General features: G+C 40.3%; 1 protein-coding gene across 2 annotated transcripts in view; it reads right to left on the bottom strand.

Moving 5' to 3' along the window:
- Positions 1 to 9,288: 9,288 nt before the first annotated feature.
- LRMDA (leucine rich melanocyte differentiation associated) overlaps positions 9,289 to 23,954 on the bottom strand; it is a 1,126,997-nt gene continuing 1,112,331 nt past the window's right edge. Inside the window, exon 6 of one of the 2 annotated variants that reach the window (XM_003271288.2) lies at positions 9,289 to 9,455. In XM_003271288.2, coding sequence (XP_003271336.1) covers positions 9,376 to 9,455 — 80 coding nt within the window. In that variant the 3' untranslated portion in view covers positions 9,289 to 9,375. The remainder of the gene's footprint in view (positions 9,456 to 23,954) is intronic. The other variant, XM_004091143.3, reaches the window with a different exon arrangement.

Raw genomic sequence — 23,954 nt, 5'->3', positions numbered from 1 at the left:
GATTATCACCAAATGAAAACATGGCATATGAAAAATACCACGCATAAAGTCTAAACACCACTAACGCATATATAACTGAGTATATAAGAGTTAGCTACAAAATGGTGACTAATTTTAGAATCCCCCCTCCAGGAATGATGCAAAATGTTGTGGTTTGGTCTGCTTCAAAGTAGTCATCTTGAGAGACTATGCCCTAATTCCAAGAAGGAATCTGATCACCTAAAATATTTCCAAAACTTCCTTTTCGAAAATGCCTTCAGAGTTTGCATTCTACCATATAATCATTTATGCTTGGGTAGCACTTTGTTTTGCAGAGCACTTTCATATGCATTACATCTCACAAGTTACTAAACTCCAAGTTTGGAGAGACACTGGTGATTATCCTCAGTGGTGTTAGCCTCATCTGCCTTTGCACAGGATTCCTATCCTCCTTAAGCAGCACAGAATTTGAAGACCAGAGAGATGAGTGAAGTCAGGCAGAAGCAGAGCAGAAAGAGAGCCCAGCTCTATTGGCTCTGCTGGCCCATCCACTAAGATGGAGTTTTTCCAAATTTTCAACGTAACTCATGATTGCCCATTGACCAAATAGCAGAAATCAGGATCAGGATGTTGGATTTCCAAGCTATTGACTATTTGAACACACTATGCGTTCATAGAAAATCTCCAAAAGTCTTAAACGTCAGAAAATATTTTTCATTTGGGAGTAGCTTGGATTTATACAAAGTATGTTGTTTTTGTTTATTTTGTTTGTTTGTTTGTTTTTTTTTGGGAACTGATTTCAGGGAATGATTGGGGTTGTAGAGTTATATAACGCCATTTTTTTCCCTTTTGTTAACACGAATCCTCATTTTATGAATGACTTTGAGTTTTAAAGAGTTGTTCCACCAAAGAAGCTTCAAAACTATCTTGAGCACTATCTCCATCAACAGAAAAATGTGCAGCTTTACAAATAAAGGATGCCTGTCATAGAGATATTACAGTGATAAAGAGTATTAACTCTGGGCCCAGACAGCCTGAGCTAAGATCTGGCTTTCACATCTACTCCTGTGTGTATTCAGTCCATGGTATTGAGCCTTTCAAGGCCTTAGTTTTCTTATCTTTAAAATGGAGACAATAATCGCACTTATTTCATAGAGCTGTGGGATAAGTAAATTAGTTAATGCCTGTAATGAGTTTATAATAGCATTTGCATAAAATTATCATTACTTAATTAGACTAATAAATTCCGTTCCCACAGAGCAGGAAAAAAAAATTTCATTATTTTACAATCACCAATCAGAAGTTTTGAGAAAGTCTGGATGCTAAGTTACTAACTTAAAATGAATTAATTCTATTCATATCTTGAGATAAAACCATAATTTAATAATGTCTAAGAAGAGTTTATGTTATAAATATTATGCTTCCTTTAGATTTCTCCTTAAATCTTGCTTTTTGTATATCTTATCAGTAAAATGGCCTATAAGAGTTATAGTAAAGAATTTACACATTTGATTAATTTTTAATTGAGTGAAAAGAGCTTCTGCTTCTACAAATATAACCTCTGATCTATATCACTTATAGTGTCCACAACCAATTCCACACAGCCTGCTGGTTGCATGGGAAATAAGTGGAAAAGCACCCCTGTAAAGCTTACACTGCATCTCAAATCCATCCAATGTCACGTTGCATATTATCTATTCATTCTGCTTCTTGACATTCATTTCCTTTCCTGTTTCAATCTTAAACAGTTTTCATTGTGTCATGCTTCCTTATTGTACATTGTTCTGGAATGGAATGAAGTATTTGTTTGCCCGATTTAGGTTAAAGAAAGGAGTGAAAAACTTTCCAATGAAAACTCATTTGATAAAAGAGACTCATCCTGCTCAATATGCAACAATGTTTGTAAACATAGCCTAATAGACCTCTGAGAATTAGAACCATTCTTTCATTCATTCATAAAATGATTATTTATTGAGGGCCTGCTATATGCCAAGGCACCCTCAAGGCACCTGTTTATTTGAGTAATAAATGAAAAAGCAAATAAATATCTAATATGTAAAGCAGTGGTAAGTGCAACAGAGGAAAACAAAGCAAGGTAAGTAGAGTGTGATAAGTGGGTGGGTGGTCCAAAAAGGCCTCTCTAGTGAGGTTGCATTTGAGCAAAAACCTACATGAATTGAAGTGGCACTTCATGGGGTTGTCTAGAGGAAGAACACTACAGGCAGAGGGAAGAGCAAGGGTGAAGTCCTAGAGCCACAATGTGCTCCTTGTAGTCCAGCGTGACTGGAGTGGAGAGCAGTGAGGGGTGGTGTGGGCATTTATTTCTGTTTCACTCTCACAGCTATTGGGTCACTGATTTCCTGCTTTCTCTAAAACCGATTATGTAGGGCCATAAAGGGTCTCGAAAGGACTCTAACTTTTACTCCAAGTGAGATGGGAAACCACTGATGGGAAATGCGTAGTAGAACCACAGGATGTGACTGAGCATTTTTAGGGGATCACACTGGCTTTCCTGTAAAGAATAGGCTGTACAAAGTTAAGAGTAGAATCAGGAGACTGGTAGGGAGGTGGATGTAATCAATAATCCAGGTTAAGAAACGTTGGAGTCTTAGGTCAAGATGGTAAATGCAGATATGGTTAGATTATGGCTACATTTGGAATTAACTTCCCACCATCATTTCTAGCGCCTTAATTCATGTAGTTCTTTAGTGCGATTTCTAACTTAATACATATCCCAGCATATAATAATTTTTGTATATATATTAGTCTACTCCAGACAGAAATTTGTCAAAAAGCAGGACATCCTCTTATTATCCCCTTGTATTTGTAACTTTCTAGCATACTAAGGGAACCTAATGAATATTTGTGAAATGAGTGCATGGATATGCATCCTGACAGATACAAATTAGCATCGTTTTTTAAAAAGCTTCAGAACTTAAGAGGACGATGTAAACCATGTAAACCAAGAATTACTTGGAAAACATTTCTAAAGAAGTGACCCAACAGTGTGGTGGGAGCAAATCAGAAGTAATGGCAAATGTTAGAGTTTTTAAATATTTATAGCCAATTTGTTTTCTTAAGAGTATTTCATATATTTATATTACTGAGCTGCATGAAGTAAACAAATGCTTCCAGTAGCATGTACTTCTACAACTAGTAGTTTCTTGACCAACACATTTGAGTAAAATGACAGTTTTAGTGCTTGTTTTAATGATGATATTGCAAAATAATTATAGCAACCATTATTTATTTGTTTATGAGTATGTGCATTTGTGTATCATGAATGAACTAGAGCAAAGAAGCCCATAATATTGTCCACTAAAGTGGTCTATAGGCCAAACTAGCCAAAATGGAGTGTAAATTCCATTTTAATATTTGATAAGCCAATACCCTATATCTATATTATATACACAAATATGTATAAGTATAAATCTGCAAGATTTATCTAATAAATTAGAGTTGAGATTCTAATTTTTTCAGCTAAATGTAATTTTCCAAGCAATGGTTAAACCTAACTTATCAAAATATCTACACCAAAATATGACCATTTTCTGGTGATAGTAACCTTCATTATCACCATTTATTCTAGACCTTCAAGGAATGTGTTGACCATTAAGTCCCAATATTTTTATACTCTATTGTGATCCTTTGAAAATGGATCATTCCGAGTGAGCACACCAAATAAAGTTTTTTAAAAGAGGAGGGGAGGTAAGTGTTTTAACTGGAGGCATTTGGACATTTATTGTGTTTCAGAATGTAGCCAATGTGGCTACAGAATGTGAATGTTGTGCTATAGCCCTGTAGAAAACAGAGTTATTTGGGGGAAGACAATCTTTGTATGCAAATAAGGAAATATGGCTATTGTGTATGAATGTAAAAATATAGGGGAATATGGATAGTCTATAAATGAAACCTGGTTTTATATAGTAACTTTTGGAGATAACTCATGTAACCTGTTTTTCTTTGAGCATCAAAGATCTCTCTTGATTAAAACAAAATTGCTCTAAGTGACCCTTTGAACAATGATCCTGTGTTTAAAAGGCCAAGAAGGGTAAAAACAAAAACATCATGGGACTGTCAAACCACGGCCTGAGCACTTTATGACTGACGTCATAAAATGTAGATCAGTAATTCATAGGAAAGGAGGACACAAAGTAGATATTAATTAATCAGGTATGAAATAGATGCATTTTTCTATGTAACATGGTAATGAGATAATTACTGACCTATTTTGGAGTCCATGCAAAACTTAGAAAATGTATGTCAGTAATAGGAATTCTCTACTCAGATCCTAAACTCTCTCATACACATTCTCTCTCTCTCTCTCTCTAATAACCCAAGTAATTAGTTAAAAATTTTAGAAGACTTCATAGCTGTCATTGTTATTGTTCTAATTAAGTTATATTTTGTCCCCAAAAGCTGTTTCTATCATAAGCACAGCCTGAAAAACTGAATGTGGGGTGGAAGTCAGAGTACATTTTTTCGTAAAAGATTACTTTAAATAGTAATAACATAAAAATTAAAACACCATACTCTACCTGGGTGTTAAATTTTATTTGTATCTTGCTTCAAGGAAAATTTTTTTTATAGTAGCACTTAATTATTATGATTTAGACTATGATTTATTAAGTTTAGCCTTTGTGAATAAATAATATACATTAATTCTTACCTACTTTGATACTCTATAACTAGAATAGCCTAAATATTGTGCTTAAGCCCACTGGCAGGACTTTTTCCCTCTCATCACAAACACCTAAACTGGAAAGTTCATCTCTAAAGGAAATTATCCCAGAGTTTTAAAATTCATTCCTATTTATAACATTGAGAGAACTATTCCAATACGAAGAAGGAAAAGTTGATTTAAAGTAATTGATGTGACAAAATATAAACATTATTTCTAGAATATTCTGCATGTTAATCTAGGTAATCCACTTGAACTAAGATGTTATTCACACTTCCTATGAGCTAAGTTCTCATTCGCTGCCTGCTTGCCAGTAACAGTTAAATCCCATTGCCAGCATCTTCTGCCCCATATACAGGCACTCATCTTTTTCTTTAAATACTTTTTTTGTGTGTGTTATCTTGTCAAGGTGTCCATCTACCTCTGAACTTGATGAATATATGAAGACTTCCCATGACCATAGAACTATTTTCTCTTTCATATGACTGCCCAGATCATAAGTTTACCTTGTATTTTTTAGCCACTCCAGAGCTAAGGCACTTGCCTTAGGATGCTGAGTTTGTAGAATATTAGGTACCAGCCACAGTCATCTCTGTCCATATGCAGCCACCATGCATGTGATCATTTGTTCCCACAGTGCTCCATGAACCATCTTTTCCACACTGTTTCACTGTGTTGGGCAGAAAATCTTGTAAAACATTAAATTGGTGGACACCCATTTATATGAAAGATGATTCAATTTTGAGGATAAAATATCCTTAAACGTCACTGTAGTGCTGAATATCAGAAAACCTTTTAATTGGCAGAGAACTATCTTTTCCCTTTCCTTCTCAATTTACTCCTATCCATGAAGATGCCACATTTTAATTCTGCTGCATTCTGTCTCTTGGCATAATCCCATTTATTGCCATTTATATCATTCCTACTGTAGCAACTCTCCCCCATACACATTCCATACTTAGAATTTCCCCTACTGTTTTTTAGCAAAATTCCCTTGTCCCAGGTTGGTTGTTCTCTGGGCCACATTCCAAGATACTCTAGAAGAATTAGCATGTGCTTACATGATAATATGCACAAATAACACAATTTATGACCTATCCCAACCACAAAGTGACAAATTAACACTTAGCATTATAATTACCCAAAGGATGGGAACTCCCAATGCTGGGAAATTTCAGGTAAACTTGTAGGAAGACAATATTTTGAACAGTGGTTGTGGCTTTCAATGTTCTTTGGGTCATTTGAGGGGTTGCTGATGCATTAGAAGAAGTAACACACAACACTGTACCACAAGCCAATGGTCCAGTTGTCATATAAACAGGTAATCAACATTCTTTGTGCTTCTCTGGTCTCATTTTCCTTTCCAGGTCTTACTCATAACAGTCAGTTTCCTGCATGGTATTTGAACAACTTAGAGAGAATCGAGTAGTGGTAGTGCCCTTCTTCAGCGAAGGTTTCTTTCTGGAAACAGAACTGGAAGAAGCAAGTGGTCAAAGGTCACAATGGATCAGCTACAATGATGGACGCAGGGAAGAGTCTCAATGGGTACTGTTGTGTCCACGCTGGGCATTACCTGTGTTGCACCCACACAGACCTGATTTAGGCTGCCCTTGCAAGTAGCAAGCACTAAACACCATTACCGTTTTGATGAAAAGGGCCCTGTGGATTGTTTTTGGTCTGCATGTTAACAAAGAAAAGAAAGACAGCCAGGTTATTTCTTGAAAACAGCAAGAAAGACATTTTTCCCTTGAAAATGTGCAAGATACATCTCTGCTGGAAACACACACACGCACACACACACACACAAATGAAAAATCCTTTCATCCAGAATCTGTGGTTTGCTTTCTTTTATTCCTTAGTATACATGAGTATGTGAAAACACACAACACTCAGACATGCAGCCTGATCAAGTGATAATCTCTTATAATGTGCTTCTATTTAAAGCAACAAACAGATGGAGGGTTTATGAGCCAGGCTGGTAAAAGTAAAAGCAAATGATTGCAATAGTTGTACTTTTAATAGGATTCCCCACAATCCAAGACATTATTCCCTAAGGAACAAATTGTTCTTTAAAATTATGTTACTTAGGAAAGAGACAGTCGTCCTGACATTGCTGAGGCAACGAGAGCTGCAAGACAGCCTTGTATTGCCGAGGTCACTCCACTCAAGTCAGTGTCCTAGGGGAGGAAAGACAGGGATGTCAGGCACCATAATCCCCAAAGAACAAGCTCAGTGGAATAGGATAAAAGGAAGAAAGAGCAAAGGGTAAAGGGGGTACAAAACATGTCTGGGCCCTGATTGAATTTATTACTTTCTACTTCTCGACTTTGAAAAACAAGGTTTGGGAAATTCCTACAGACTTAAGATAAACATACAACATGGGTTCTACTTCTGCCAATTCAGACCAAAACCTAGCTCTAGCAGAGCAAATTTTGGTTAACACACAGTGGAACTGTAACCAACCCAGCACTTCATTATCACTATCCCTGCTTAAGAGAAACAAAGCTCACTGTAATTCTATCAATAAGATGAATATACCTTAGTGATGGCCTTTAGGTAATTTATAATTAAAGCTAATCTTAATTAAAGTTATTACACCATTCTGGAAGAAAATAAACAACCCAAAGAGAGGGAAGCAATGTGGTCAATAACTCACTCCAAAAATATGTTTTGCCTCCAAAGCTCACACTGAGGGAGACATTCCTGCACATGATACAAATGGTTCTGACATTAAAAAAAGTAAACAAGTAAGAAAAATAAAGATGGAAAAATTCTGTGGTCAGTTCACAAGTGCTTTTTTATTGTTTGAGGCAGGGTTAAAGCCTTTTATAAAGACAAGGATATATGTGTGGCTAGATTGGATATGACATCGGACTCGTCTAGCTGCCCTTGCACAGAACTCTGGCTGCCCATATTATGCCAGGGAGAAAACATGTGTTGATGCTTCTAAACAACGACCCAGGGTGGGACCAAATGCAGATAATTTGAAGCATTTTTCCAGTGCTGTTTTGTAGATCAAACAGAGAAAAGGTACTCAACTCCAGTTACTAATGGATTTGAGAGATAAAGGCAAACATTCAACATTCTCCAATTATTCATGGTTTTCAGGATTTTAATGTTAACTTGTCTAAAGAACTGATTAACAAAGGTTGCGTAATCTCTAACAGGGACTCCTGCCAGCCTCAATACATGTCATTCAAGGCCTGTGTTGACTCAGTGGGCCAGAGGCTATGTAAACGGGCTAGAGCTGAGAAAGTAGGTTCTCCTTGGGCAGCTTAGGGATTCTGAGTCCCCACAGTTTTGCAATAGCAGCTCCTAGTCCCTCAGTCCCTAGTATCTATAACTTGGAGGGATTCTCTTTCAGGTTTTGCTGTCATCAAACTGATCTAATACTGAGAGGACAATGAACACTGGGCCTAAACAGAAGCAGCAGAAAAATAAACACTATCGTGTTAAGAACAATCAGCCTTTTGAATATCTTCTAGAGTGATTTGACTGGTGCACCAGCAAGTTAGATAAACTTAGAGTCACCCAACTAGCAATGATCACACTTATGTTCCTTGTGACATTAGTGCTAGTGCACAGCCAAGCATACAGGAAGACATAGCACAGTCTCACAACCTGTGGATTTGATTTCTGAGAGGTCATGACAAAGATGCAAAATCCAAAAGGTTTGTGCCTTCTATAAAAACTCTTTGGTCTGGTGAGTGCTTTCAACAGTCTTAATTTTGTTTTTTAACCTCCTGACCCATCACTCTATCTTTCATCACCTCACTCCCTTTAAATAGCACCCGAAGGAGCAAGCCAGCCCCACGCACAAGTATGGCCACAGGCATCACTGGAAGTGTGTACGGTTAAAAATAAATTAATAAATAAGAGTCCCTGGTGCAACCAAACCCTTGTGCTGAGAAAGATGCCTTACCGCTTTACACTGCATCATATTCAGGGCAAGAAGTGGATTTAGAGTTGAATGAAACAAGATAAGGGTCCATGCTTTCGTAGTCAGGGATTTAGGGAAAGCTATTTACGCCAATAAAGGGATTGTAGCAACATGAAGCCAGCCATAAATGTATGACCTGGCTGGGAAGTTATACCTTGTTCTCTGAAAAACTGCAAACTGAAATGCACCACCTGTCATAAAAATGATGCTAAAGGAAGGTGGAGGGGAAAAGATGGGAGCTATGTATATGCAGAATACAGGACGTTAAGATTTAAAGGGAGTGAGGGAGAGTGGCCGTCCCCTAAACTGTGACTATTTCACTAAAAATAAGCCCGCAGCACGACGATATCAGAGGGATTTCAACTCAGTAGGCGAGCTGAGGACAGTCTTTCTCACTTGACTGCAGCCACTGAGCATGTCCAGGGAGGCCCCAGGTGTGACCTCTGCTCCCCTGTGAGCAGTGGCAGGACCAGGCCATCTATCATGGTGTTCATGCTGTCAGCCCCGTTGCTTCGCCACCGCTGTCTGTCACCCTGGTGGATGAGACCTGCTTAAGGGCAATCATGTCAATCTCTATGTGACCACTCAGTCTAAGGCAGAAGGATCATCTTGACAGGCCTGGCAAAGTCAGCAGAAGGTACCAAAAGCTGAAGTCATAGCTTTTCCCAAAGAGAGGCAATGTGGGCTATTGTTTTTTCTTTAGCGTTTTCTTTATTTTTGATTTCCCTTTTGATTTTATTTTCATGAAATGGGTGAAGGTATACAGAACTTGGCTTCAGAGCTGGTCATCTCGGATAAACCTGTTGCCCTCTGAGTTTTTCCCATAGTAAACGTAGCGACACTTCCCCAGGACACCTGCGAATAAAAAGACATACATCATTACAGGTGGCACAATTAGCATAGCAGGGAAACACAGATGCTGAAAAGCAGACATGCAAGACAATCATAGATCCAATGAGCAGCAGAAAGTGGATGAAGCCCCAGAAGGGAAGAACTTTCCCTTTTTGTCCTCACAGACAAGAAGGTTCTGTCAGCCTCACAGCTGACATTGAAATAAAATGTCACTACAAGTACAGGTTCCTAAGAATATCGCTTTCTGCATGACTTCTCTTCCACATGTTAGATACTTTTCTAATTTGGCCAATTACTCCCCAGAATGTAGCCTCTCCTCACTCCAGTTTCCCTTAGTAGAGTTTCTAAGAATGGAAAATTAAGAATTTAAAGATGAACCCAGCCCAAGCAAAAGATGTAGAACAATCTTCCCAGAATGTGACTATTTTGATACCCTTTATCATGAAGCAATATTGTTAACTTCCAGAGAGACTATTCCAAATTCTGGCAGGCACCAGGCATTGAGCACATATGGGATGATTAAGGAAGAGAGGTGGTGTTGACAAAATACCATATGGATGGCCGGGCGTGGTGGCTCACGCCTGTAATCCCAGCACTTTGGGAGGCCGAGGCAGGTGGATCACGAGGTCAGGAGATCGAGACCATCCTGGCTAACATGACGAAACCCCGTCTCTACTAAGAATACAAAAAAAATTAGCTGGGCGTGGTGGTGGGCACCTGTAGTCCCAGCTACTTGGGAGGCTGAGGCAGGAGAATGGCGTGAATCCGGGAGGTGGAGCTTGCAGTGAGCTGAGATTGTGCCAGTGCACTCCAGCCTGGGCGACAGAGACACCGTCTCAAAAAAAAAAAAAAACACCACATAGACATGAACAAAAGAGCCTCCAACATTAAATGGCTTCTTACAGGCATCCTGAACTCTCTTTCTCCGGTCAGAATGAATTTGATTTCCATTTTCAGTTTTACTTTAAGTAACTCTGTGGCTCTGTATAAGGCTCTCCTCTCATTGAAGAAGACTGTAGGAGACTTCTCATTGAAGAAGACTGTAGGAGACTTAACAATGAAAAATGCCCTTACAATAGGGTTGAACTTTTTAATCAACTCATTATTTATTCTAAATACCCATAAGAAATCACCTCCATAGTTATTATGAAAGCTCTGTGGGATTATCAAGGAAAAATCTGTTTTGTTTTTGCTACCTGCATTTTTATTTTCTTCTATTTGTAGAAAAACATTTTTTTTTTTTAACTGAAATAGCACATTTAATTGTAGGAGTTTAACTCCACATACACTCGATTTTGCTGCAACTGGACAAGAAAGAGATACATTTCTGAGAAAAAAGCAAAGAAAATCAAGTCCCAGGAGTCTAAGTTTTTAGAGCAGAAATCCTAAGAGTATCTCAAAAGAAGCGAGATTGTTGATCATGGAAGTGATTGATTATCATGAGGTTAACACACCTTGAAGGAGATGGAGATAAGCAGGTAGAGAAGGAGGTAAATGCTCCAGGTCCAAGGTAACAATTCAGGATTCTAATCTCAGTTATTTCACTTACATGCTGAGTAAGTTTCATTCAGAGCTGCTCCTATTAATTCCAGCCAATGATTATACTCTTAAAAAAACAAGGTGTGCAAATTAGAATGCTTGCTTTGTTGTTATTTATGCATGTTCTCTATCTCTCCCACACAGCCATGTGAGTAATAGTGACCTCATAAAAAAGAAAAACAAAAACAAAAACTCCTCACGTAAACTCTGCTCCAGGAATGCACGTGTTTAGAAAAACATTTTAAATTCAGTTGGACAGAGTTGTCTTAGCGCTAATCGGACTCGAGTCTCTGAACTGTACACAACTAGAAAAAAACAGAGAAAGGAAATGTCCATAAGACATTCATTCAAGAGCCACAAATCTGCCTGTGAAAATAGCTACCTAGGGACATGATGATTTGTTTTTTTCTGTCAGTGTGATAGTGTGAAACCAACAAGCCCATTTTTTTTTTTTTTTGGTTAATTTGTGATAAATTAGTACTTGAAATTAACCAGGTTCTTCACATCAGAAGTTCTAAGTAGTAAATATTTTTGCAACTGTAAAAGAGATGTTTCTCCACTACAAAACTTCAAACCTTATTCTTACATAAGGATCAAAATGACTTTTAGAAACTTTTAAGGACAGAGCAGATGCTCCCTGGTTTGGATGGCTTGGAACAAAGCTAGAAATTGCTGGGGTCACATAGTCTCTCAGAGTTGGCAATGGAGAGAGGGTGACATTGTTCTGCGGCCTCAAAGCTGGCCTTGGGCTCACTCTCATTAGTTTTACTTCCTGCCATGTTCCCATGAGCAAGTTTACTGTGGCTCATTCCTCCTCCTTGGTCATGCTTTCTCCTTGGCCCCTAATCCCCAATTTCTGGTTTTCAGTATTGGTCTGGTGCCTGGAAACTTTGAGCTTGGATGGAACCTCACTGAGACCCTTCTTGGGACCTAAATTATTCTTTTAGTTGTTGACATTGAGCTGTTTCCTTTATCGTGCTGAATTATGTAGCCACCAGCATTGTACTAATATTGTCACCCATGCCAGGACCCTGCTGGTCTGTGGGCTTGGCTGATCAGGCTCTGCTCCAGGAATAGCATCCACTACAGGCCTGGGTGGGAGTGCCTCAGTTCTGCCAGGTATCCACAGAGGGCTTCCTTAAACATAATTGATTCAAATAAACCCTGAAGAATGTGGAAGGATGGGACCAAAGGATGCTAATTTCTTTCTACAGCACTAGGATAACATGAATTTTAATAAAAAGGAACGGATAGGTCTGTCGGATGTCATAAAGAACACAGTCTTTCTCTTAAGCAAAAGGATGAAAGGCAAACACACACACATACCACACACACACACACACACACAGACACACACACACGCCACCCACCATGAGTGCCCTTTCTCCAGTAAACTCCCCAGTACATTCAGGGATTCAACTGCTTTTTTCTCTTCCCTTTCTCCAGGGTAAACTTCAACTCCAGATCTCACTTAGATGCAACTTGAATGGCAAGTGCCGCCCTAGAAACAGGCTGGATGCTCCTGGAACGTGGGCTGGGATGTGTTCTGTACCACATTCCCGAGCCTTCTTTCTGGCTGGCATTGATAAAAGTCCTTTTTAAGGCCTACTCTGTTTCTTTGGGCCTGGAAGCAAGAATGTTTATAGACATCCTGGTGAGAGAAGGCTGTTTGATGAATGCAGGAGACTGCGGCTAGGTGTCAGCGCTTGGAAAATGAGGCAAGGACATGAGGTATTAATATTGTCAATGATCTCTTGACAGGAAAACAGATACCGCATTCACTGTCAGATTTAAATAGACATCAAGTGCATTAATGACAAAAGGGCAGACTTCAAACAAAGGGGCTGTGTGGTGAAGAGCGGAGCTAGTCTCTGTGCTGGCAACAGCCTGATCTGAAAAGACACCGTCAGGGTTGCAGACAGGCCCAGGATTGTGTGCGGTGACGGAAAACAGAGATACTGACAGAGATACCAGCACCATATTATGCCAAGGATATTCTAACGCTGTCTGCCGCTCTAACGAAAGCTGACATCACTCCCCATCACTTGGGGTCTTCTCTGCCTGCCCCTGCAGAACATCTCTCCCCAGACATCATTACAAAACTCACTGTGGCTGCGAAGGTCCTGGCAGTTCTGTTCTGCTGGAGTGCTGGGGTCAAGGGGCCTAAGGATAACCTCAGTCAATCTAAATTTGGAATTTGCAGGAGGAGCACGCCCGACCCCACTGATATCTTGGCTACTTGAGGTGATCAGAAGGCCATTGTGTGAGGAGCTGTCACCTTGAATAAACTCCCGGAAAGGACGGCACTCAGTCTGTGGGCTGCTCCAGGAAGGCGTGGGGATGGCCTGGCAGTTGAAAATGAGATCCAGCTGCTGGTGCTCGCCCGGGGAGAAAGGTGCTCTGGCTAGCGATGGTAAGAATCGGCTGAAATTGTCAAACTCAAACCATCGCCAGTGGCTGAAATTAAGCGAGAATTGCCTCTGTGAGTCTCCTCCCAGAGCTCAGAGTCAGGATGTGATTACCCCCAATATGTGACTTTTGTGTTCAAAAATAAATAAATAAAATTAACCTGGAAAAGCAAACATGCACACAACAGCACAGTCCCATGTGTGGCCACAGGCCTTTATTTATCATGAAGGTTATTTGTGAAATATGAGGCTCTGCTCGTAAATTAAGTGAGGTGGCATTGTGTTTCCCTCTCCCTCATCCTCCCCACAGCCCTTCTTCTCCCGCCATGGCAACTGCCATAAACTGTGAAAATTACAGAGGGAACAGTTTGCTTGCAAAGAACATTTTGATGGGGAGGCACTCCGAGGCTGGAATTTGGGAACCCGCTGGTTTGTGACTCAGTAGGCAATGGTTTCTCTGCACATCTGCAATGGATTCATTTGTTTGTATCTCCTCAAACTACGACGTCTTGGGACTGGAGGGGGAACAACACATTTAATGGCATATGCAGTGTTTTTAATTAAAAGATCTGGCTTTGGCCATAGTAAGTAAAGCAGGCTTGCCCTGTGTCAGGCTGACGTGCAGCTGTCTGTGTGGGGTTTCTTTTCGAGAGACCCTTAAAAATGACAGGGCATCGTCCCCTGGGGGATTCTCTCCTGCCAAATGAGAGTCCTAATTTTTCTTAAGTAGCCAGCTTTCCCATCACCATAAGCTGTTAAAGCTATAATTATGAAAAAAATGTATCAGGGAGAATCTGTTTTAAAGAGGCCCTTTATCTTTTCCATGTTTTCCCCCTCTGGAATGGACGTCCTAATTATACAGGTTAAGTTATAACCTTGGGGCTGCCTAAGTGGGTGGGAATCAGCCTCCTTTCTTGGATATAAGGCTGGGACTGCAGGGTCAGTACCAGAGATTTTGCTGGGGGAGGCCCTGAGAGCCCAGTCCAGGGAAGGGAATTCTTGCACATCCATTCATCCAGCATCCTGGACTCCCTGATTCCTGGATGGCCTCACACTTCCAGCTGCAGTTCAATAGTCTATTTAGTAAGGGGAAGTGGGGGAAGACCTGCATTTAGATCCAGCCCTGCCCCAACAGTCATGTGACCATGTACATGTCCCTTTCCCTCACTGGGCAGGTTTCCCCATTTGTAAAACAAGGGCAAGGGGCCAGATAATCTCAGAGGTTCATTTTAGCTCTGAAATAGGTGATTTGGCATTTTCCAATGTTTTCCTTATGAAGATGAGAACACCAGGTCCAATATTGCCTGATGCAGGAGACAAATTCAACAGGTCAGTCAATAAAAAATTGATTTGGACTAAGTCAGCCCTTGAAACCCATCCAGCCTGTAACCCCACAGTATAACCTGGATAGAAGAGGGCCTCTGGAGGACCCCAAAATCCCTGAGGAAAGGGTTTTCATTAACTTTCCTGCAATCTGCATTTCATACAGCTAGAAGTGCTGAACACTAACTAGGCTGTGTCCCACTGGCTTTGGCATAAGCCCAAGTCTCATAACTCTGTATTCAACAGAACTAAAGCCTAGCCATCAAAGCAAGTGGTCTGTCGTTAAAATTTTAGTGGTAAAAAACAAGAATCTGCATGTAAAAATACAAAAATGCATTTGATATTGGAGTGCAGGTTGGACCAACACATTTATATTTGTAAAATGGAATAACTATCACTATTGTTAGTTTTGGTAGTCATCACTTTAGGGATCATTATTTTAAATGCTATTTCATATGAGTTTATAATGTAGCTACGGAATCACAAACATATCTTGATCCCATTGTGATACTAGGAGTTTATAATTAGCACTAGGATGGAGGCAGGGGATAAAGGGTTCCCCCACAGAACTCCTATTCTCTTATCTGTATGAGAAAGGAAGGAACTAGATACCTCCTGACCCCTGCAAAAGGTGATAACAATGTTGTGAAGAGGTAGATGGGCCCAGTGACAGAAAGGAAAAGGTGATCAGGAGCATCTTGGTCCACTGCAGAAGGCTCTAGAACAATGTTTCCATGGGACTCTATACATGTCCATAAATGTGTCATCCCCTACAATATTCTCCCTCCCCAATTTCTAACACCCCGTACCTAAAACCATACAGAAGCATCTTGTTTACCATGGAGCTACATCCCAATAAACCTATTGTAAGTTGAAATTATTGTAAATCAAAAATGCATCATTACTTGAAACTACCTGAAGTTGTAAGCCCTTCAACTTACAATGGGGTTACAGCTATCAACTGTGTGCAGCTTTGTAAAGTTAAACAATTATAGGTTGAACCTTCGTAAGTTGGAGAGCATCTGCACTTGGTACAGATGAGATATTCAATAAATATTTGTTGAATAAATTAATGCCATTAAAATAATCATGTATATAAAATTTACACAGAATCCACAAAGTAAGGAATGTCAATTGCTGGACACTCATCTTTTAACCTCTGGTATGACTTCAGACATTTGAAACACTCTGAAAATATATACAGATTAAATATTTGCCCCATTGAACAAGAAAGAGTAATAGGAGGCAACAGCCTCAGTTCCTAAATCGTGGTGGTGTTTTTACCCCAAACACTTTTCTCCCACAAAAACAAAGCAATCACAACATCTAGTTGAAAAGAGAGAAGTGCAGTGAACATTATCATCTGGCCTAAAGAGCTGTAAACATCATACAGTGGGAAGGGACATTCCCCAGAAAGCACATTCCTCAGTCTTTGTTAAGTGCAGGCTGTGAATACATGGGGAACTGGAAAGGAATAAACACCCATGTTTTATGATCTTGAGAAGTAGCTGGAGCAATACCCTGAGGTCAGCCCGTGTGATGTGCTATCAGCTCTGCTGTGGCTATCACACAGGATTTAGTGGAGCCTGTGAAATGACAGGCTCCTAGCACAACATCCTACTTCAGTGTAAGCTACTTAAATACTAAGACAAAATAAAGAAGAGAGACTTTAAAAGGTCTTAGGGGACGGGATTGTGTGGGAGCAGTTTTTCAGGAAGAAGGACAAAGACCTTCTTCTCCACCCAGTATATTTTCCCTTCATCTGCCGCACATCTGAGATGCCTTAGGTTGGAGATGAAATGAAGAAAGGCTCTCCACCTTACCCAGGGGAGGCTGGAGAAGGCAAAAAAAAGTGTGAGACTTGTTTCCCAACCTAGCTGAGCATGACTTCAGGCAAGTGTCTCGGTTTATCATCTGCATATTGGGTGGGAATGGGGTACTGCATCGCAACAGTGCATGCTATAACCCCCAAAACCTCTGTTAGGGCTCTTGCACTATGGGGGCGGGGGTACTGCACACTGTCCTTGCTAAATACTGCAGTGACCACTTCAAACCACGCTTCCTATTTCACCTTCACTGTACAAAAACAACCCCACAAGGGGTATTCCTACCCTGCTACACTGACCCTGATGTCTTGCACTGGTAGACATTTGAATTCTCCAACTCTGAGTCCAGGGATGCTTTGACTTCAGGTTTATAAATGCAAACATGTAAACTAGCCTGGTAATTTGTCTTTGAGAAAGCATTAATTATTCACAGCAAACTCCATTTAGCCAATTTAATTCCTTAATCAATTTTTAAATACAAAAAACCATTTCTATTTTTAACATTTTCATTTCTATTTTATTGAATTTATTTTCAATGGGATCAATTCTTTATCAGGTAATTTTTACAGTAAGGTTAAATTCCTCAATCAGCTCTGGCCAAATACTAAATTGTGCTGATTACATCTTCTAAATCTCTTGTAAAGTCATTTATTTTTACAAAGTCCCATTTCCTTGAGTAAAATATTGCAGATCTAAATTGTGACAAGAAGACTTGAGTCTGCTGTTAAACTTTAGTCAACAAATTTTATTGTGTGTAGTTTTAGCTCATTTCAATTTTATTTTGTTTTCATTATTTCTATCAAGGCTAATTCCTCCCCATGTATTTGTGTGGTTTTCAATATATCAACAAGATATAAATCTTTGGTCCGTTTTTCACTCATCATAAATTATATTACGTGCAGGATTAGTTGCTGTCCTTTTTTTCCCAGGTTGATTATTTCTACCAACATCGTTATCACAAAGTAGAGTAAACATTAGTTTTTATTCATTTCTTAGCACAAAGAGTATGAAGGACAAAGTTGAATACCAAGTGCATGATAGGGTCCAAACTGTGGGGTTCTGACATGCTGTCTTCTACCAAATGCCAGACAACATATTAGAGTGTGGAGCACCAATTCAAGGGTTAGGATGCGCCATACCTGGAAAGAAAGCTAACAAAAATGCCAGGCAACCTATCCTTTTGACAAGAGGGCATTTGACTCCAATGCTCAGACCCGTCCAGTGCGGCTTTCCACTGGGAGAGGACAGATTACACAGCCTGCCCAGACAAATGCTGGGCCTTGTCGAGTCTCACCCACTTGTTTGTAGGGAAGGAAAAACAGGGGAAGGAAGTCAATCAGCAGGGAAGGGATACTGGCAAAATTTATTGTGAAGGTGATCAGCAGGCAAGGCTGTGGGGCTACCCTCCCAGACCAGGGAGGCTAAACAGGCAGTCACAGAGTGGGCAGGCTCATTGTCGTGTGACAAACCAGAGCCTCTAGGAAACACACCCTGGGCTCCCAGGGCAGCTGAAACGAGGCTTGTCATCTTAGAAGAAGAAGGGGAGGTGGGGAAGGAAAGAGAGGAGAAAAAAATGCAGGGCAAGTTCTTCATATAGTCTGTCATATAATCTGTCAGTGGAAAATGGGAAAGCTGGTCCAAGTCTGAGAAATAACTGCATCTTTGAGCAGATCCTTAGTGACATTCTCTACTATCCCATCTTGGGCCCTGGACCCCACACTCAGGTTACAGGTGTTGTGGCTCTATCCAGACTGAGTGGGCCATTCAGTCCTTTCCACATGAAAGAAATATTAGGCTAACAGATTAAACATTATCTGGCAGGGAATATTTCCATTATGTGAATCCTGGAAAGGAAACAGACAATGTACTTTTGCTTAGATGTCAATGCCTTTTAATTTCCTTTTTTTTTTTGGATTGGGGGTAGTAACAAGTGAGTACCAACTGACAGAAAGATTCTCAGATTGGAGGGTGGGCTCACTAGCCCCCTTCACTGGGAGCTCCCTTTTTTGGCTCCTACCTCTATACACATTGTATTTCTATCAAACAGAAATGTATTATAAATATGAGATGTCAAACTCCATGGTAAATATTTCCTTTCTCCAACAACCCCTCTCCTCCCCACCCCCCAAATAAACCGCTAAATCTTCTTAGCGGTCCAAATTTCGTTTTTTAGCCTCAGGTTACATTTTGGGTTTTTTTTGTCCAAGCCAAAGATGAAGCCTGAAACAGTTTTTATTCTTGACTTCCTAAACAATGAATTGTTTATACCGTCTTATAAGGATTATCTGTGATTTGCTGTACTGCCTAGTAAGCTTCGATACAGAATGGTAAACTTTTCAAGTATTTCTTTAACTGTATTGGAGGATTCTCAAGCTGAGAAAGAATTTAAAGAACCTCATTTTAGGTAAATTCCTTCATTTTACAGAGGAGAAAAATAAGGTTCCAACTGGCTTTTGGAAGGTGACAGAACCGGACCAGGCACCCATACAACTCTATCTAGCCCAGAAATATCCCTGAATTATAAGATACTGCCTTGGCGACAGGAATATAAATTTTGCTTTTCCGCTTATTTTTCAAATTCATTATTTATTTGTTCAGTCATGTTCACAGGAACCAGGGGTCTCTGGAGAACATCAAAGATCACCCACACCCTTAGTAGGCTCATTCTTACTTGCTTTTTCTTAGAGAGAAACTTGAACTGCAAGACTAGTTTGGTGTGAGTGTATTTCTCCTCTCTCCTATGTCTATATTCTAAGTAGGGCTTAATGGATTTGAGATGGGCTGGATTCCAAAGTGCATGCCGAGATGGGATGCGAATCCGTTCAGATTTGTGAAGTGCCCTTCAGTGCGGGTCCGTGATGGATGATGTCACATCAGCCAGGCTGTCAGTCAAAGCGGACAGTGGTCAAGTGCTCTGGCCTCACGTTTCTTTCTCAATGTTTGAGTGAGAAACTCAGACATCTTTCAGACAGGAGAGAAAAAAGAAAGAAAGGAAAAAGCCACCCCGTCACCACCTCCTCCATTCCCGCCATTATCTCTACATTCATCCTTTCCACCTTCTAGCTGAAGTCGGGAGCATCACCACTAGAGGGCAGCATGAATTTAGGAAAGCAGCCGCTTGCTTTTAAAAAAAATAAATAAATAAATGGCGGCAACTATTCAGGGAGAGCCATTACAGCCACACTGTGCTTTTGGTCACCAATTACAGGTTCCTTAATGATCAGTATGTCATGTTTGGTCAATCTGTGCTGAAGGCTTTCAGGAATGGGGCTATCAGACACTCCTTGCCCCCCATTTTGGGGTTCTTCTTGCCTCAATTTCAGGGACTGATTTTCTTTACCATCAATTGTTCTAATTAATCTTCCAGGCTCAGAGATTGGGGATTTTTGCATATCACCTCCACAAATGTAAAGAAGCATTCAAAATACTAAAGATTTCCTGCATTTCTTAGGGGGAAAAAATCATTTTTACCATGAAAGTTCAAAAAAATATGCCATCATTTGACAGTCAAAAAAGTAAAAAACATAAAAATAAATAAAAATGAAAAATGGATCAATACACACAAAGTTATCCTCTTTTAATGCTCCCCCTCCCCCTAAATCTACCTAGAATTGGCTTCCCTCTCAGGGTACCTGGTCCCAGTGTCATCAAAAAAGAGAGGCAGAAGCTACTGAGACAAAAATATGACAATAATTCCAGCTGCTGTTTGATCCTCATCTGATCCCCATCATTGGTCTCTGGTACATGGGTCAAGTAACTATTTTCATGCCTGCAACAACAAATGATCACCTCCCTTTAGGAGAGAGAGGTATTTGTGGGCTTCTAGAGATTTCAAACATATCATTATTTAAAAAAAAAAAAAAAAAAACAAACAGCAATAAAGGTATAACATTCTAGGGAATGGCATTTTAAATTAGAATTTTCTAGGATAAAAATACATGAGTGGATTCAATCAGGGAAGGAGTAAACACAAATTGGAGTTACTGGCCTTCTAGGCAGGGGAAACCAGAGCTGGGTCCAGGTGTTATTCTCCATCTCAGCCGAGAGGCCTCTCAAGTGGTCAGTGAGGCAAGTATAAAATGGCCCTCACACATCTTCTTAGCTTTCCTAATATAACAGTCATGTGACTAACTAGCCACTCGGGGAATGTTGGGTCCTTGTTAATTAAATTATCTCATTAACTCATGGTTAGCTAGAAACCTTTTTGAATTTTCACACATAAGACACTAAAACCAAAGTCAGTTTCACTGTCTTACTAGGTAATCATAGTGACCACAACTGAGTATTTCCTTGAGTGCCTTTAGTGAGGATAGTACAGTTAGGAGATTAGCTGGGGTGGGAAGACTGCGGATTGAACATTTCTCAAGATCTTAGGATCTCCTGCTTACATGAGCTCCAAAAAATCGAAAACAATAGATTTTCACCCATGCATCGTAAAGCCAAGGGCATAGCAGGTATGCAGTACATTTTTTTTTAATTGTGGAACAGATGAAAAGATCTCAGCATACTTATTCTGAACCCCAGCATTTATTATACATCCCTGGACAGTTATAGGTAGAAATGTATGGGTTGGCCCTGCGACAGTGGTTCTATGACTTGCCCATGCATCAGAATCACTGAGAAGGCCTGTTAAAACACAGCTTGCCAAGCCCCATTCCCCAGAGTTTCTGATTCCGTGGATCTGAGTCGGGGCCAAGAGTACGCATTTTTGCGAGTTCCCAGGTAATGCCGATGCTGAGGGACCATCTTTAAGAAACACTGTTTTAGGACAACCTAAAGAGGGGCCCTTATTTCTTTTTAAAAAGTAAAATTCATGACACTAGTTTTTATTCTTGTAAAATCAAGACTGTCTACAATCAGAGATCTAAAAATCTGGTTAACTGAGGGTTCTAGTGTCTTGAGTTTTGGCAAATGGAGGTTTTATTTTATCCCCAATAGCAGTCTGAAAGCTAATGATACCTAAATAATAATAATAATAAAAGGTTGTTCCAGCTCTTTATCTAAAACAAAAACCATAAACATTCAAATTTTAGTGATGTGCAATTACATTAACAGGAAAAAAGAAGAAAACAGTTTCTTTGGATAAGTAGAACAGATCTGAACCATCATTTATGGAGTATAACCAAAAAATAACTTGCAGGAAAAATTTCACAGAAAGTCTTTAGACTCCCCCAAAACTGACAGAATCTTGTATGAAGAAATCTGAGCAGTGGGGGCCCTCCTGCAGAGTCTGAATGGGAATTTTGGCTTTGCTCTCAAGCAGAAATTTGCTTTTGGGCTTCAGATCTGTTCCTATTAGAGAGCTTACATCAAAAGCAGGGAACATCCACAGTTCTGTCTGGTTCTGCAGGCTGAAATTTCTCAAGAGAGTCACTGAAAATAAAGACAAGTTGCCTTCTTGTTTTCCTAATTCTTCAAGCTACAAAAAAAAAAAAAAAAAGAAAGAAACCTTTCAAATAAAATTAAGCAGACCCTGTAACAACTGGGTTTGTCATAATTCAAACCCTGCAAGGATTGGGGAAAAGGCCTTCCTTACTTGGGCGCATTGGTCCAGGCTCCACCTGCCCTTCATTAGAATCCAAACAAACTCTTCCTGTACTGATACCACCATAATCTTTCCTAACTCCAGCACACCCTAAATTGCTTTCTCCGAAAAGAAAACAAAGGGAATCTGATGATATATAATCTAACCGAAAAGTTTGCTTTACAAAAAATGACCCAGTCTGTTGTTGCAGAAAGCACAGCATAATTCTTGGACACTAGCTCATCCCGGTGCCAAATGGTAAAATATGTTCATAATTTCCTGATCTTCAACTCCCCATCCTCTAACCTGCTTTGGGAAAAAGCTGTGTGTGTGTGTGCGTGCGTGCATGTATATATGTAAATGTATATGTGTATGTGTTAATGCAAGAAAACTGTAGGTTAAGGAAGAATTAATAGTAGAAAGCAGGTTATAAGGGTTATATGAACCTCTGTACATTTTTTTCTGCCCAAGATAAAAACAAGGAAAGTAGTAGAAGAGCATGTTATAAGGGCTTTCATTAGGGTCAGGCTCATTAAAACTTAATGAAGGCACCAGAGCCTCTCCAGCAATATTGAGATGGGTGTGTTTTTTGCCTATCAATAGAATGCCCCAGTCAGAGAGACACTGCTGACAGTGGGTGGTACCAGGTGTTATCTGTCTCTAGAATGTACTACTTTGATGGCTTGGGATATTACCCCTTTTATTTGGCTGGCTTGAATTTGTCAGGATTCACCCTGTGGTGAGTTAACATGCTTCCGTATTGGGGGGAAAAATATTGCCCATGGGCCAATGTGAGCCTCGCACCTAATAGAATACATCTGGCTCCGACAGTTTGATGCCCAGCTCTAAGCCACATTCGGCAACACAAATTAACAGCGTAGACATTGCCCACGCTGAGCAGGAAGTAATAACCTGCTACCTGCTACTTGGCCAAAATCTCATTATAAGCCATTACCGTAATTGAGGGCCAAGACTCTATGGATATTAGACTCCCTGAGCACCAGTGGTGAGTTCAGGAGAAGAAAGACTCATAATGCAGGGGGTGGGGCAGCCTGAGGAGAAACTGTGCTTAGCATCACACAGAGAATTCCGTCTACAGGGTGCTCTGCGATGCAGGGAGAAGCCCACATGACCTCTGCTGGGGGGCTCGGGACTCCAGGAAGGTGATGTAACTATTGGTAGGCCACCAGCAATGCTATACAATTGAAATTTTGTTTGAATGAACATTGGGCACAGCCACAAAGGAAAGAAGAGGGCAAAATAAGCCAGAATGTTCCATGAGTAATAAGCATGGAAGCTGGCGAGGGGGTGGCAGAAGAAGCAATCCGTTCTCCCTAGAAGATGAGGCTCTCTAGGAGTACTGTATGTATAAGAGCTTGCATTCTTCCAGAGGGGCAACTTCTTTGCCCATAAATTCAGCCCACTGAGTCTCTGTGCAGGGTTGGGCAGTTGCGAATGAAGTGGTGTGAGTTGAGGGGAGGAAAGCAGGGCAGAAGAAGTCCTATTAATCAATCAGTAAACCAACTGATCAATCAACCTGATTTTTGCTACCATGAAGATGGCCCTGGTCTCAGAACAAATGATAATGGCTTTCAATAAACTTTTCTAAGAAAGTGTCATATAAGGCCAGGGAGAGGAGTAATTGAAAATATAAGAAACTATCTGCAGAAATCCTTTCTTATCATCACTCTCTACACACACACACACACACACACACACACACACACGGGCACACCTCAATAACAACTAAATTCTCCAATCATGGGGGCAATCTCATGCAGGGTTTTACCTAATGTATAATAAAAGCTCCTGAGTGCCATGTCTCTCCAGACACCACTGGACTGGTGAACACCTTCCTGAGAATCCCCAAGTGACAGTTTCA

This window comes from Nomascus leucogenys, chromosome 18 (genome assembly GCF_006542625.1).
Source record: "Nomascus leucogenys isolate Asia chromosome 18, Asia_NLE_v1, whole genome shotgun sequence".
Classification (NCBI taxonomy): Eukaryota; Metazoa; Chordata; class Mammalia; order Primates; family Hylobatidae; genus Nomascus; species Nomascus leucogenys.
This window is presented reverse-complemented; position numbering and strand designations above follow the sequence as displayed.